Raw genomic sequence first — 16629 nt, 5'->3', positions numbered from 1 at the left:
AAACCTTTTTGAAACTCTGCTAAGCGGTACATGTTCAAATCAGCAAGTCTCTCCTTGTATGGTTTGGAATGCAAATCCCATACCATTTTTGTAGCTTTTCTTTACACCGATTCCAGTCTTTTTACATCTTTAGAAAGATATGGCCTCCAGAACTGAACACAATATCTGGCAGGTTCCATTTGTTTTTTGTTTTTCTTTTTCTCCTCCTCTGCTTTTCATTCTTTTTTCCCTACTTTTTTTTCTTGCTCATATTGCAACCACTCACTTGCTACAGTCTCTCTCTGATACACGCCCTTTTCCCTACCTGCATTTACACCTGCACTAATGACTGAAGGGAAATGCTATAGTACCACCGACCATAGGAGCCAACTTTTCAGAATTAAGGGGGGTGCTAAGCCCAATGGAAATAACCCCTCCCTGGACACATAGAAGGAATTCTCTCAATATTGGGGGTGCTCAAGCACCCACAGCACTACAGAGCCAGCTCCTGTGCCACAGACCCTTCACCTCTAGGTCAGCAGTTCAGCTTCATCTCAAGTTGATACGCTTTATAATACAAGAGGCCTATGTGGCATGAACTGGTGGTCTCTTTGCCACCACAGGGGCCATAGCAGAAATCTTTACATCACAGCAGTTGTCAAATTCCTAGATTGTAAATTTTACAGCACTTTTTCACAGATTTGTGACAAGGCCATAGGATAAGAGACCTTCAGTCTATTAATATTTTTCTGTTCTTCAAGAGTCTTTCCTTGATCCCTCTTATAGTTTTCCCGTTTCTCTAACCTGTCCCCTTCAGTGCTTCATACATCCCTTTGTCTATATTCACTCAACATTTGCCTCGTCTGTCTCTCAGCTCTTCCTTTCCCATCTTCTCTTATTACTTCCTCCAGCTCCCTTAGCCTCTCTTTTCCAGCTTTTCTACCTTCCTCCTGAACTTTATTTTGTCCCTAGTTGCAGCCCCAGTGATCCACACCAGCTTCTCTGTTTTATTTCATTTTGTAGAGCTGGTTAGGTTCTGCCTGTACAGCATTACCAGAACCCTTAACACTCTACCAGAATAAAAGCAGTTCTGACCTTTCACTAACCCCTGCAACTTCCTGAACATGGGCTATGCTCTGATGTGGCGTGATGGGTTGTCTTCAGCATCAAACTTTTTTTCTCTTTTGGTACCGAGGGGGGGGGGGGGGGCAGGGGGCATTCAATAATTTTAAAATTTAGATTTTTCTAATTTTTTTTCTCTTTTAGGCGATTCCACCCCATCCCTTTCCCACAAGGAGGTACCAGGCCTAGCACTATGCAGACATCCCATCGGCTGCTTATTGCCTGTTTTCTTCAGCTCATTCCTTCCTCAAAGAATTGGGTTTCAGCCAGAGAAATATCAACTTCTACAATGTGATACCTCAGATAGGCCGTGAGTATCCACCTGCAGTCCCATGAGTAGGGGAAGCATACATTTGATGCACTTTGAGCATTTTGAATATCCCTACCCAGTGCATTTTTTCTTGCGACAACTGTGCCGGTACTCAAATGCCGGGCCACCCTTCAGGGGTGGGGTGATCACTGAGGGACCCACCCCACAATATTCAAGCCCTCTGCAAACAGTCACCGAATCTATGACAAGGCAGAATTGATGTGTAGAGCCTGAGCTCTTTCTTAAACATGGGGTCCATGGGTCAATTTTAGCAGACAATGGAAAAGGTGCCAGTACTCAATACCCCATCAAAAAAAAGCCCTGTCCCTACCATAGCTACGGAAGGTGCAGCATATGAATTCTCAACATTTGGGCTAGAGTTACTAGGCATTTTTCTCACAGACATAAAATGATGCATATCTTTTAGTTCAACATAGTAAATGATGGCAGATGAAGACTAGTACGGTCCATCGCGTGTGCCCAACAATTTATATACCATAATTTAATCATATGTTATGTGAATTGAACAACAAAACAATGTGACATCGTATCTATCCCTATAATATGCCTGATTACAGGGTGGGCTAGCTAACTTTTGGATTCTTTTCCAGAATTAAATTATAAATGCGTACAGATGGTAGAATGGGCACTTTATAGACCATACAACATAAAGCCAAAAATGGAATACTTCAGCACCTTTAAGCTGTTTATTTATTTAGGATTACCACCATGTCCTAAGGAACAAACTAATCCAGTCCTCCTTTCTCCTTTTTACATGCGTAGACTTGTAGTTTTGATTGTCCCACGGAAGCAACCAAACTATAATCATACATGCGGTAGGTAAAGCCAGGACTGGAGTAGCCTGCTCCTAGGAACATGGAGTTAGGTGACAACCTATGTTTTCTGATCCTCATACATCAGGCAATTTTATACCCTGAGAAGTGCTACTGCTCCAACTAACCCTCCCCCCCCCCCCGGGATTCTATATAGCTCGCCAAAATCCAAGCATATTCTATAACAATGTGCGTAACTTAATTGGCTTAAGCTAATCAGCATTGGTAACAGCTCTTAACAAGCAATAATCAGCATTAATTGGCAATAATTAGAATTTATGTGCACAACTCGATAAGCACATTCTGTAATGCAGTGCACATAATTCTAACACGCGTAGGCAAAAAAGGGCGTGGTTATGGGCGGAAAATGTGTATTTTGTGGGCATTCCAAACGCTACGCGCGTGGTAGAGTGTGCCTAAATCTACATGCGGATTTACACCACATTTTCGTTGATGTAATAGAGGAGCGTAGTTTTAGGCACTGACATATTAACTAAGCATATTCTTTGTACAGCACCTAAATCTAGGCGCCGCTATAGAATGCGCTTGGGCACTGATTTCCGCGCAGATTTTTTTTTTAGGCACTGTATATAGAATCTCCCCTTAAGGGGTAATTGAATAACAGGGCGCCTATTTAAATTGCTTAAAAAGTGTCTATTTTATAAAGGCAACATAGGTTTATACCTGTTCTGAAGATGATGTAAATGTGTACCTGTACTGCATACATGTGTATAATACAAGATATTTTATAAAATATACAGGAGCATTGCAACTCTACCCAAACTATGTCCACAGAAACACCTATGAGTAGTTGCATATATAACTGTATACGATCTTCTGCCATGCAACTTTTCCACATGTAAAATATGCTTTACACATGGAAAATATTTTGTAAAAGTACCCCGAACTGATTTTGTTTTTCTAATTTGAAATGCTTTACACAATGCAAAGGAAAGCATCTTGGTCTTTACCTGTGGGCTTAAGTTTCAGCTGTTTTCCCCCATTTTCTGATGTATGGGAGATTCACCTTTTTTGCTTGGTCTGCTTGCATAATTTTTAATTCATGCAGTGTGGTCAAATACAATCTGCTACAACATTTGACAGGAAAAAAAAATCATGGAAAAAATGTGCAAACAAAAGATCTTTTTGCACGTTGACACCAAGGAACTTTTATCCAAACGTGATAAATTTTACAAACTGGGCCGAAATCCAAAAATGCTTCAGAAGAGCTTGCTAGTTTATTTATTTTATTTATTTATTTATTTGTCATGGGCCAAGACTAGGGACGTGGTGCATTGATGTGCAGGGAAAGTGGCTTGCAGGTTTGTGCACTCAGTTCATCTCCCCTGTTATCCCAACAAAACCACTACATTCATAAATCTGACAGTTAATTTTAGGAATTTCAGAGGCTAATAATAAATACCACTGCACTTTGAGTTTTACTGTTCTTGTAGTACCTTATTAGACATGCAACCGAGGGAGTGCCTCAGAACTTTGCATAGGGCGTCTTGGGAAGAACCAAGTCAGGGCAGGTTAGGACAAGCCCAATTCTCAAATATTTACAAAGGCTCGCTGAACACAGAGCCTGTTGTAAAGTGTGTATAAGGTTGCCAGGAAATAAATATGTAGCTTTCAAAGGAATATGCTTTAAAAGCCGATTTGGGCGACCCTGAGCGAAGGATGCCCATCTCCCGATTTGTGTCGGAAGATGGGCACCCTTCTCTTTCGAAAATAAGCCTGATATTGTTCTAATCATTTACAAGCATAATTGGCCCATAAAATTTTAGCGCTCACTTTATAAAACTAACTGAAATTGCATTGCATTGAAACAATGAGAACTACTTTATTTCACTGTGACCACACCCTTTTGCTTTATAATTTGCTCATTATTTGCAGAATAATGTTTTCCTGTATTGAAACATAATGCATAGCTTAGTAATGCTACCTGTTATTTCTATATAGTGCTTTAATAAACAGCTACTGGTAGCAACTGTGGAATTTGCTAATGTGGCTACAGCTGTTTTCAACCTCAGCATTTTAAGAAGTGTACTTTACAATATATGCTGCATTCAATTTTGAATTTAAAAATGTTAAATGACAATAAAATAATAATCATATCTCTGTTTTTTTTCTCAAAGCTACCCCTTTCCCAAACAGCTTTAAGTGTTTTACCTGTGAAAATGCAGTAGATAATTACAACTGCAACAGATGGGCTGAAGATAAATGGTGTCCTCCGAGTAAGTGTTACACTTTCATCCAGAAAAATCACTATTATCATGATTTGTATAGCACATAACAGATGTACATAGTACTATACAGATACATACAGATACTATACAGATACATCTCTGCCAAGAGATGCAGCCGGGCCCGGGACAAGACCGCCCCAAACTACACCACCGTCGTGCCGTGCCCCCCAACATTCGGGCTGCTACCCCTGCCCCCTTCCTTCCTCAGTCTGTCGCACGGAGTTGGATGAAAACCTCCTTGTCTGTCATTTCCTCCCTGCTGTGTGCCAGGACCTGGATGATTGTATTAACACAATAAACTCGTAAAAACTACACACAGGGCTATAGAATACACCTGCTCCATGCCTAATTTAGATGCCGTTTTTTTACACCAAGTTTTATTTGGCGTAAATGGAAGCACCTAGAGTTAGGCGCAGGCATGGCTGCTAGGTATAGTCTATAACCCTATAAACCGCACCTAAATCTAGACGCGGCTTACATAATATGCCTAGGTGGAAATATTTTTGGCGCCGATTTTCAGGGACCATATATAGAACCTAGTCCTTATTGACTAACCTAAGAATTCTAGAACATGAGTATTGACACCACAAAGGTCCCTTCATAAGATGTGACCACAAAGAAGGGACCTGGATAGCCCAAAAACCTCCATTGTGCTGACATTTTTAAATTGTTCATTTTCTCAAGCTACTAGACTATGCCATTACTTTGTTTTGTTGTACATAAATAATTATAATGAGACAAAGACTTAGTGATGGGCATGTGCTAAACTCAAAATAGCAATCTGTTTACTGGGGGCCCTTTACCAAGCTGTGTTAAGCGCTAATGTGTGCGTAACTGAGGAAAAATGGCCTAGTGCAGATCAGGCTGAAGCGTTCTGTGCTAGTTTTGTCATCTGTACACCCTAAGCAAGGATATTTATTTGTTTTCCTGGGTGTGGAAGTGTTATTCACCTAGCATGCTGACATTACATGCTCAAGTGGCCCTGCACCAGCTGTGCTTGCAGTTACCGTAATTCTGTGTCAGCGGTAGCTTAGAGGCAATGTGCACTGTTGGGGAAGGGGGAAGAGGAGAGAAAAATGTGCCGGTCACTGCAAGAAGGAGGGAGGAGGACCAGTAAGTCCAAAAATCTCAGTTTATGGTCAAGTATATATGGTAAATATCGGGCAGTTTTAGTTTGGAATTCACTGCCATCTCAAGATTTTGATTAATCCCTGATTATTTAGTATTTTAGGAAAATTTTGAAAACATTTATCTCACAGTATGTATTGCTAGTTATATTAGATCCTGCTTGGCGAGTGCATTGTAATTCCTGGAATGCTTGCTTATCCAGTCGTCTTGAATTTGTGTAATCCACATAGAACTGTTAAGGTACCTGCGAATAGAAATTTGGTGGAACGTAACATAACATTTCTCTTGTCCCCCATCCATCTTGTCAGTTTACAAAACTCTGTACATTCTTGAGTGAGAATAAGTATAAGTTCCATAAATTCCCCTGCTGGTCCTTCACTCATTTCTGTCATTGAAATCATTGAGGCTTCACAATACTGCTGACCTGGAGAGAAACTTCACACCAGAATTTTGGGTTCTTGTCACGGCATGGTGTGCCACATTCATGCCTTTGAGCTACTTTTATTTTGCAAAGTCATCTTTTGAGTCATACAGCCATCACTGTGGCACGCAAACGCTTCTTAAAATAACCTTATCGGATGCAGCCTGAAAACAGCGTTTGGAAATGCTTGTTTGATGATCTCAGAGGATAGCACATTTGTTTGATGGATTTATTGTTCTCTGATAGTTAATAAAATCCGACTACACAGTGCATGCCAAGAATTATTTATTTTATTTATTGCATTTGTATCCCACATTATCCCACCTTTTTGCAGGCTCAATGTAGCTTGTGCAAGAAAAACAATGTTTTGCTTTTCTATGCAGATACAAAGTATTGTTTGACAGTTCATCATTTTGCAAGTCACGGAAGGAGTAGGTCTGTTACCAAAAAATGTGCCACGAAGGAGGAGTGTCATCCTGTGGGATGTCACCACTACAGGGACTCTGGGCACACGGTAAGCATCAAAGTTTGTAAACAGAAATATATTCATTCAGAGACTGTAATATGTTAGGAGTGGCACTCTGTTACACTGAGAGGACCAGACTCCCCGATTCTGAGCCCACGGCGGTCAGCAAATTTCAAGGTGCTGATTTCTGCAGGTTGAATCTGATCTGTATATTCAATGCTGGGACAACTCCGGGCCATAGGTGACCACCGGAAGTTCTCAGGATATGGTCAGTATTCAGACCAGTGCCTGGATAATTGACTGGATGAAATTAGGACACACTTTTTGCTGTTTTAATTTTATCTGGGCAGCTACTCGGTTAGCAGAATTAGAATCACCGCTAAGAAGCTAAGTGCCAGCTCCATCCTCATTCCGTCCTCGGGCTGACTCGACACTAATTGAATAACGCCGCAGGTCAGAGGCCATACTCCATAGCACTAGCCAGGGCCGCCGAGAGGGGTGGTCAAAATTCCCTTGGCCCTGGCCAGGGTCTCTCTCTCCTGCTCCTGGCAGGACCCAGGTGATTGCATCCCAACAGGAGCAGGAGAGAGAAAACTCCAGTGCCAGGCCCCCCTTGGAGGCAGGGGAGGAACCCGGAGGAGCAGACACTGCAGGTCTTACTCCAGCGCTGCTCTTCACTCTGCCCATTGTTTGCCAATGCCAAGCGGCTGCTTTTCTTCTCGGCGCATGCTCGATTTGAAACCGAGCACGTGCTGAGAGAAAAAGCAGACGCAAGGGCAGGCAATCGGCAGAGTGAAGAGACAGTGCCGGCGAAACGTCTTTTGCTGGTGGGGCCTCATCGCCAGCCAAGGTATTTACAATGCAGTTGCGGCAGCAATCTGGGGGGGGGGGGGGGGGGGGAGCAGCGACAATGATCATGTTTGGTGTGTGTGTGTGTGTGTGTGGGGGGGGGGGGGTCGGCCTTCCCCAGGCCTGGCTTAGTCTCTCAGCGGCCCTGGCACTAGCCAGTTATGTACTACTGAATATTTGCTGGCCAGTGAGATTTAACAGAGTAGGAGCCTTCCTACCCAATTCAATCCTTTTGATTGCCTACCCCAGAGTTTCTGAGGGTAGCAACCATACCTGTTCAGTATCCAGTCATTTCGTTTGTGCACCGAACTACAAATGGAATATGAAATACTGGCTACTGACTTATTCCATCAGAACTGTGCCTTTGTGTGTGAGAGGCAAACATTTTAAGATATGTTTGCCTTTGTGTATAAACCTTCTTCACAGAGTTTAATGGTGAAAGTTCCCACAACATACTTTTGCGAGTCCTCCTCTCCAACCTGGACGCAGAGAGAGGCTGTTGTATGCTCGTCAAGACTGACAGACAAATGGATCCATTGCTTTCTTAATGAGTTCTCACAAAGAATGCATATGGAGTAATTAGTTAATGAAATGTATTTATTCACTGCCTTTATAATTCAAAGAATAAGCTGGACATAAGCAATAGACAATTTCAGCATTAAAAGTATTCAAACGGTACACATTATGGCATAGGAACAAACTTACGATGTCAACAGAATACACATTAAAACATCTTAATAGAAGGACACAAGCAGAGATGGAACATACAGACAGGTAAGATAGAATAACAGGAATTTTCTTTGTGTTCTTTGTAGGTGATCTGTAATTTTATTTTCTGTGTTTTCTTTGCATTGCAAGGGTGTGTATCCAAGCCATCCCATTTATCCAGGGCCCTTGTGTTAGCCAGGCAGTATATCCTCTTTTATTGGGGACTGTCCACGTAGCAAGTAAATCATACATATTTATTTGTTAGCAGCCAGTCCTTCGCTTTGTCTTCCATTTCCAGAAACATGCAACACAACAAAACCTATAATGGAGCTGGACAAAACTCAACTCCTCTACTTAATTTACAATACCACTCTTGAACTCTAACGCAATACCACTCTGTATTTCTCATACCGGAATTGGCGATCACCATCATGGTACTATGTAAGCCACATTGAGCCTGCAAATAGGTGGGAAAATGTGGGATACAAATGCAACAAATAAATAAAATTTCATCACCAGAGCCCTGTACTCTACAAGTATTTCACTTGCCCATGACAAGAATCTGAAAACTAGACAGTCTGACTCCCATTTCTGGTTGGACAACATATTGGGGGGGGGGGGGGGGGGGGGGAGAGGATTCTATAACTGGGTGTCACAATTTCAACACCTCAATATCACATGCCGAGTACTATGTTCAATCTCCGTTGGTCTCCTTTGCTATCTTAAGATGTTTTATTGTGTATTATAAGTAGCAAACTATGCCACTATCCTGCTTATAATCGAAATAGAAAAAACGCCTATATTGTGACCCAAATCGGGAGATAGACGTTTATCTCACAAAAACGAATAAAGCGGTATAATCGAAAGCCGAATTTGGACGTTTTCAACTGCACTCCGTCACGGATGCGGACAAAGTTGATGGGGGCGTGTCGAAGGCGTGGTGAAGGCGGAACTGGGGCTTGGTTATCGGGCGATCAGAGATGGGCGCCTTTCGCCGATAATGGGAAAAAAATGTGCGTTTTTAGCGAGAATCTAGGGCACTTTTCCTGGACCCTGTTTTTCCACGAATAAGGCCCCAAAAAGTGCCCTAAATGACCAGATGACCACTGGAGGGAATCGGGGATGACCTCCCCTGACTCCCCCAGTGGTCACAAACCCCCTCCCACCACAAAATATGTCATACCCACCTCCCTGGCAGCAGTATGCAGGTCCCTGGAGCAGTTATTAGGGGGTGCAGTGGACTTCAGGCAGGTGGACCCAGGCCCATCCCCCCCCACCTGTTACACTTGTGCTGGTAAATGGGAGCCCTCCAAACCGCCCCCCAAACCCACTGTACCCACATGTAGGTGCCCCCCTTCACCCCTTAGGGCTATAGTAATGGTGTAGACTTGTGGGCAGTGGGTTTTGAGGGGGATTTGGGGGGCTCAACACACAAGGGAAGGGTGCTATGCACCTGGGAGCTGTTTTACTTTGTTTTTTTTTTTTGTAAAAGTGCCCCCTAGGGTGCCCGGTTGGTGTCCTGGCATGTGAGGGGAACCAGTGCACTACGAATCCTGGCCCCTCCCACGAATAAATGTCTTGGAGTTATTCGTTTTTGAGCTGGGCGCTTTCGGTTTCCATTATCACTGAAAAACAAATACGCCCAGCTCAAAAAAAGATAACGTCCATGTTTTTCGAAAATACGCTTCGGTCCGCCCCTTCACGGACCCGTTCTCGGAGATAAACGCCCATGGAGATAGACGTTTCCGTTCGATTATGCCCCTTTATGTGTACTGTTTGAATATATTTTTACTCTGTAAATGTCCATTGCTTACATCTGGGGTTTATACTTTGAATTTCGTCAAAAAGGTAGTAAATAAATCCTGATAAATAGCTAACTCAATTTTCTTTCTCTAATTTCTCCATATGCACTCTTTGTGGGGAAGAGCTCATTGAGAAAACTTTGCATCCAGCTGCACCCAGATTCCATTATAGAATACTAGCTTAGTCGGCATGCCCACTTTTGCCAGGTCTACGGCAGGTGTAAATTGGCGTACCTAAGTGACCCACCCATGCTCTGCCCACACGTATTACCCCCCACCCCTCTCATTTGCATGGTAAAGCAGTTGTTTGCTTACATTATTGAATACTGCTGCATGCAGAGCTCATACTTCTGTGTGTATGTGTGCATAACATACACGTATGTGCTAGTATTTTATAACATCTACATACACATGGCACCTGATTTTAGAGAATGAGGGGGATAAAGAGCAGTCCTATAACCGAGCGCCTGCATGTACACACCACTTGAATACATAAATGCATCAAGTTTGAGCACTTTTCTGTAAGGGCATGCATAAGTGGAATAGTGTGTAAAGGCAAGGGAGCATTCACATGGGTGAAGCATGGGAGGGGCATGGGCAGTGCTGCACTTGCATGTGTAATTTACAGAAGATTGTCAGTTACATGCACAACTGCTACATTTACTTTAGAATGATGACATCAGGTCAAAGGCTGGTGCGACTGATAGTATTCTATAACAGAATCAGGTGCCCAGATGCTGTTTTAGAGGATGACTAAAACTGAAACTGTGGCCCCACCCCTGCTACCACCACAAGCCTGTCCCCCTGAGTCAGCCTCCCTCCTCCTGCCCTGACAGAAAACTGTGCCCCCTTCCAGGCCTCCCACTAACTTCACTGTTTTACCCCACCCCTCTGTAGGCCCTCTTTAGGCTTACTTTCTAAAAGCCCTGATGGTCTAGGGGCCTCTTTGGGGCAGGAGAATCTTGAGTTACTCCTGCCCCCGCTGGCTGCATTGTCAAATGATGGCTGCGTCTTCCTGCTGCAGCCACATGAGACTGTGGGAGATTGCAACTGCCATTTTGGAATTGCTTACGCCGCCTCCAATTCCAAAATGGAAGCCGCGGCCTACCGTGGCAGTCTCACAAGGTTGCTGCAAGAAGTCACTCATGCCGTTTTGACAATGCAGCCAGTGAGGGCAGGAGCAACTCAGGGGTGCTCCTGCCGCAAAACAGGCCACTAGACCACTAGGGCTTTTTGAAGGTAGGCTTGGGGATGGCCTACAGAAGGGGGGAGAGGGCGAAGTTGGTTGGCAGCCGGGGGAGGCATGGTGGCAGGAGGGCAGGGGCTATGGTTTCAGTTTCCACTGAAAATGCATGGGCATTTTTGACACCCAAATCCAGATTTCATGTCGGTTTCGGTGCTGAAACTGAAATTCAGTCTGCCTCTATTGCTGTTATAGAATAGGCTGTCAGCATGTGGCATTGGGATGCCTAAAAGGAGGGAACCCACTTATAGAATTGCTCCCATAGAAGGTAATTTTATAATTGTGCACCTATAAATAAGCACCCAGAGGGCACCTGGTAGGAGCCTATTTATAAAGGAAAATGGAGGGGCATAATCGAACGGGGCGCCCAAGTTTTCCTGAGGACGACCCAGCGAAGGGGTGGGGAAACCCGTATTATCAAAACAAGATGGGTGTCCATCTTTCGTTTCGATAATACGGTCGGGGACGCCCAAATCTCAACATTTAGGTCGACCTTAGAGATGGTCGACCTTAGAGATGGTCATCCCCGGTTTTTGGCCATAATGGAAACCGAAAATGCCCATCTCAAAAACGACCAATTCCAAGCCCTTTGGTTGTGGGAGGAGCCAGAATTCATAGGGCACTGGTCCCCCTGACATGCCAGGACACCAACCAGGCACCCTAGGGGGCACTGCAGTGGACTTCAGAAATTTCTCCCAGGTGCATAGCTCCCTTACTTTGGGTGCTGAGCCCCCCAACTCCCCCCCTCAAAACCCATTTCCCACAACTGTACACCAGTACCATAGCCCTAAGAAATGAAGGGGGGTACCTACATGTGGGTACAGTGGGTTTTGGAGGGCTCATATTTACCACCACAAGTGTAACAGGTAGGGGGGATGGGCCTGGGTCCGCCTGGCTGAAGTGCACTGCACCCACTAAAACTGCTCCAGGGACCTGCTTACTGCTGTCAGGGAGGTGGGTATGACATTTGAGGCTGGCATAGAGGCTGGCAAAAAAATATTTTAAGGTGGGAGGGGGTTAGTGACCACTGGGGGAGTAAGAGGAGGTCATCCCCGATTCCCTCTGGTGGTCATCTGGTCAGTTCAGGCACCTTTCTGAGGCTTGGTCGCAAGAAAAAATGGACCAAGTAAAGTTGGCCAAGTGCTCGTCAGGGACGCCCTTCTTTTTTCCATTATCGGCCAATGACGCCCATATGTTAAGCACGCCCCAGTTCCGCCTTCGCTACTCTTCTGACATGCTCCCGTGAACTCTGGTCATCCCCGCGATGGAAAGCAATTGAGGACGCCCAAAATCGGCTTTTGATTATGCCGATTTTGCCGACCCGATTTGTGTCGAAAGATGGGCATCCTTTTCTTTCGAGAATAAGCCTGCTAGGGACCTACTTTTCTTTATGGAATACTAGATTTACTGTGTTCATACACTTAGGGTTGAGCTCTTACACCAGCCATAGGCACACATTTACTCCAGCTCTAAGTTTCAGTGACATGCACATAATGGTGTGGAGGAATATCTTAGTGCTTAGAGCACTAGGCTGGCAAATCCTGCGGCTACTTTTGTGATCTTGGGCAAGTGATATAATTTTCCATTGTCTCAGGTAACAAATTAAATTATGAGCTTTACAGGGACAGAAAAATGCCTAGTGTACCTAAATGTACATTGCTTTGATAGATTTTGGGCTTGCAGGTGGCATATATAAATACCTAATGTACCTGAATGTCAACTCAACGTGAGCTACTACTGAAAAAAGTATGAGTTAAATAGAAATACATAAATAACTTTGTGCCCTGCCTACTCTCTGCCCATCTGTAAACTGCACTACTGAAGATACAGTATGTGCATACTTATAGAATAACACTGTATTGTAAACATTTGTGCACATAAATGTTGGTGCCTACTGTAGAGAATTACTCCAAACCATCCAGGGCAAAGAAATCCAACCCTGAATCTCTACAAGACCTCAGTGTGCACTAGTAGGAAAAGTACAAGAGTAAACAGCCATTTAAATGAGCAAAATGTCTTCCATTCATGGGTATAATATCCATTAGCAATTCTGACATCAGTTTTTGATGAATTGACGGACCTTTGATAATTATGAACTATTTGCTCAGACACCCACTGCTGTCTTTGTGTGAAATATATGAGAGCTATATTTTTCCATGTACTCTAGCAGCTTATCATAGGGACCTGTCTGCCAAAGGAACTTACAGTATGCTGTACTATGTGTGTCTTCAGTGAATGCTTCACCTGTCATCTTCCTTTTATTTACAGGAGTGTGTTTCCTGCTGTGAAGGGATGATTTGTAATATAGAGGTTCCAACAAATCACACCAATGCAGTATTTTCAGTGATGCATGCTCGCAGGACTTCAGATGCCAGAAGGAGAACGATAAGTATTCCAATGCTTACCGCACTCATGGCTGGAATGCACTTACTATGACACAGTGTCCACCTGTCCTGTATCATCCATAGAGACACATTTAGAAGGATCCAAGAAGGACAACTCTGAATCAAGAACCTGCATTGACATGACAAGTTCTACATCTTCAGCCAACTTGAAACTTTGTAAACAAAGAAACTACACATTGTCGTGACTTAAGTACTCTGGTACGGTCTTCCAAAGTTGATGCAAAGTTCAAGACTGAGCAAAGTATTAGCCGTTCAATTAATTTCACATTTTACTAATAGTCTAGAATAATGGAAAATGGGCCAGCGACTTTCACCTACCTTCCTCCATAATTTATGGAAAGACACCTGGCAAGGACATTTGGATATCATCTATCAATAATGAGTATTCTAATAAACTAATTAAAAGAACAAATGTTTTGTTCATCAAAGCTGTGAATATTTTAGTGCTCTTAATGAAAATTATTATTCTCTTGTTCTGAGTGATGGCACAGATAAAGGTAGTCCAAGGCAATGGCATGAAGACGCTGAACTCATTCGAAATAGCTGTATTTCTGTCAATGTAAATGAATAGGGGAAAAGAACCCAGGTTAAATTTTCACAAGGGCAAACAGCCACTGTGTTCTTAGGCTTCATGTTTGTTTAATACTTTCTAGGAGAGTGATGCCACATTCCCACAATGGGAACTGGAACTTGAGTCATAAGTGTGACACATTGCCGAGGCCTTATTTGTTTGGTAGATTGTGATTAGCAAGGAAGTGAGTAAACCTCCCTGCAGTTTACATGTCTCTGTGAATATCTGTTTGGCAAAAACGTTCACCAGAACTGGGATCCATTGGTATTTTGCTGAGTTTAGTGTTCAGATTTTGATAAACATCACATTCATCAGTTGTGCTTTCGAGAATCTCACTCGGACCCAGAAGAATTCTGGCGACCAGAGTGGAATAATTTAACATCCCAAATATACACATTATTAAAACCTAGTCATTGCATCTCTTGGCTTTGACATTAGTCTGACACTGGAATGCCATTAACTGCCTTAGAAGATCAACCAGCTGATGTGCACATTCCTTCCTTATTTGGAAAACTAAGGGTAAGCCACAATACGATTCTGGCCATGTAACTCAGCACATGGAACATAACCACTGTAACCTAAACTCCTCTAGCAGAGGAATAATAAAACTGCAAAAACGTCCTTCTGAAGCCTTTTTGTAGTTGGAAGAATCTTGATGTTGATATTTGGCTCCTGAAGACATTGCCATACTCAAGAATACAATCATGCATATTGCATAGGTGAGATGGGTTTAAAGCTCATTTACATCGTGAACGATTGCAATAAGTTGGACATTTGGATAAAGATATTAAGTTGTTGTATTAGTCCACTTGTATAGTTACTCCAGTCTAAAGATGTTGCCTTTATATTTTTGACTTCTATTTCTGTTGAGAGATTTCCAAACTTTATGGGTGTGGTTCTAGCTCTAGAGGTAGGGACTCTCCATTGCATTAAAGAGAGCCACCCACTAGAAAACATATCAGACGATCAGTCGGATGTAATAATCCATCATGTGTAACCAAGAAAAAGGCTTAAAAATTGCATTTCATAGGAGTAGATTTTTACAGTATCAGCATTAATATGTTGCTGTTCCTTTTTGGTACAGGACAGAAGACAGTAACACCTACACTGCCTAAAAGATGTTACTGCAGTATGAATTTTTCTTCGTTTTGCTAGACATGTGTTTTGGATATTCGTGTTCCCATGCTTGCTGGCTTCAGATATGATTAAAGGAGACCACATTGGTGTTGGATAGGTTACTTTGAGATATGTATGTATTATACCTTAGGAAATTCAGTATTGTAGAATAGTTCATCTGTTATTGAGACAGACATGGGGAAGCAGCTGCTTGCCTGGGATTGGTATCATGGAGTGTTGCCTTGATTTGGGTTTCTGCCAGGTACTTGTGATCTGGCTTGGCCACTATTGGAAACAGGATACTGGGCTAGATGGACCATTGGTCTGACCCAGTACGGCTACTCTTATGTTCTTATGAAGGGGGGATCCTCATTTGCTTCACTGATCAAGTTGTGGTAGATTTCTAATTATTTTCTCTCACGGTTTGCAGAGTTAACCTGCATGTTTTCATTACAGGTAGATTCCTTTCTCTTTTTATGATCTACTGCTATTTTCTTTTCTTCTGTTTTATTTGTAAATTTGCAAACATCTTAATTCTTTTTCCCATGAATGGTGTTGCATTGCAATTACATTTAGTAAAAAATGTTTTCTCCTGCCCTTCCGTACCTCTCTACCCTCATCTCCCCTTACGTCCCTACCCGTAACCTCCGCTCTCAAGACAAATCCCTCCTTTCAGTACCCTTCTCCACCACCTCCAACTCCAGGCTCCGTCCCTTCTATCTTGCCTCACCCCATGCCTGGAGCACACTCCCTGAGCCCATACGCCATGCCCCCTCCCTACCCATCTTCAAATCAATGCTCAAAGCCCACCTCTTCAATGTCGCCTTCGGCTCCTAATCACTACACCACTTCTCAGGAAACTTATCTACCCCAACTTGACATTTCGTCCATTAGATTGTAAGCTCTTCCGAGCAGGGACCGTCCTTAATTGTTAATTTGTACAGCGCTGCGTAACCCTAGTAGCGCTCTAGAAATGTTAAGTAGTAGTAGTAGTAGTAAAGAAGCATTTAACTTAAAGGGCCCAATTCTATATATATAGCGCCTAAAATTAACGTTCACTAGGCAATTACGACTAAGCGTATTCTAAATACCATGCATAGATTTACATGTTGGGCGGACTGGATGGGCCGTGCAGGTCTTTTTCTGCCGTCATCTACTATGTTACTATCCAGCTTATTTTCGAAAGAGACGGACGCCCATCTTCCGACACAAATCAGGAGATGGACGTCCGTCTCAAAAACAGGTATAATCAAAAGCTGAATTTGGACGGCCCCAACTGCTTTCCATCACGGGGACGGGCGAAATTCTCGGGGGCGTGGCCGAACGGTAGCGAAGGCGGAACAGGGGCGTTCCGGGGCGTGGTTAACAGATGGACCTCCGCTCCTGATAATGGAAAGAAGCAAGACGTCCCCGACGAGCATTTAGTC

General features: G+C 43.3%; 1 protein-coding gene across 1 annotated transcript; it reads left to right on the top strand.

Annotated features, from left to right (window-relative positions):
• The first annotated feature begins 1294 nt into the window (after positions 1-1294).
• LOC115458996 (ly6/PLAUR domain-containing protein 6B-like) lies at positions 1295-15409 on the top strand. Its single transcript, XM_030188857.1, is given in 5 exon segments — positions 1295-1369; positions 1372-1411; positions 4383-4481; positions 6426-6556; positions 13379-15409. Coding segments are annotated over 5 exon segments (513 nt in total). The 3' UTR covers positions 13547-15409.
• The last annotated feature ends 1220 nt before the right edge of the window (positions 15410-16629 follow it).

The sequence above is a fragment of the Microcaecilia unicolor genome, unplaced genomic scaffold (assembly GCF_901765095.1).
Source record: "Microcaecilia unicolor unplaced genomic scaffold, aMicUni1.1, whole genome shotgun sequence".
In the NCBI taxonomy this organism is placed as follows: domain Eukaryota; kingdom Metazoa; phylum Chordata; class Amphibia; order Gymnophiona; family Siphonopidae; genus Microcaecilia; species Microcaecilia unicolor.
This window is presented reverse-complemented; position numbering and strand designations above follow the sequence as displayed.